A 269-nucleotide genomic window follows, 5' to 3' on the forward strand; every position below is an offset into this window, starting at 1 on the left:
AAATTGATGAGACGAAGAAGAAAAAAATCAAAATACATTCAAAACACACACACAAAAAAAATCGTAAAAAAATCTTTCTTCTCAGGTGTCCGGTCCTGAAACTCCCGGCGGAGGAGATGACGGCTTCAGGAGCAGCGGGGAGGGCCATCAAAAGGCTCCTGAAGGTCCTCCCGCACCTGCAGGGCCAGAGGGAGATTTCGGAGGCCATGGCCCTCGTCGCTGAAGGACTTGTTAATCTGGAATTGCCGCAGACTTCGCTGGTGAGGCGC

At 50.9% G+C, this 269-nt stretch overlaps 1 protein-coding gene across 1 annotated transcript in view; it reads left to right on the forward strand.

Moving 5' to 3' along the window:
* LOC119582193 overlaps nt 1-269 on the forward strand; it is a 13,488-nt gene that overhangs the window by 3,252 nt on the left and 9,967 nt on the right. The window contains exon 6 of the mRNA XM_037930427.1: nt 86-260. Within this exon, the coding sequence (XP_037786355.1) occupies nt 86-260 (175 nt within the window). The remainder of the gene's footprint in view (nt 1-85; nt 261-269) is intronic.

Source organism: Penaeus monodon, chromosome 15, assembly GCF_015228065.2.
Source record: "Penaeus monodon isolate SGIC_2016 chromosome 15, NSTDA_Pmon_1, whole genome shotgun sequence".
NCBI lineage: Eukaryota > Metazoa > Arthropoda > Malacostraca > Decapoda > Penaeidae > Penaeus > Penaeus monodon.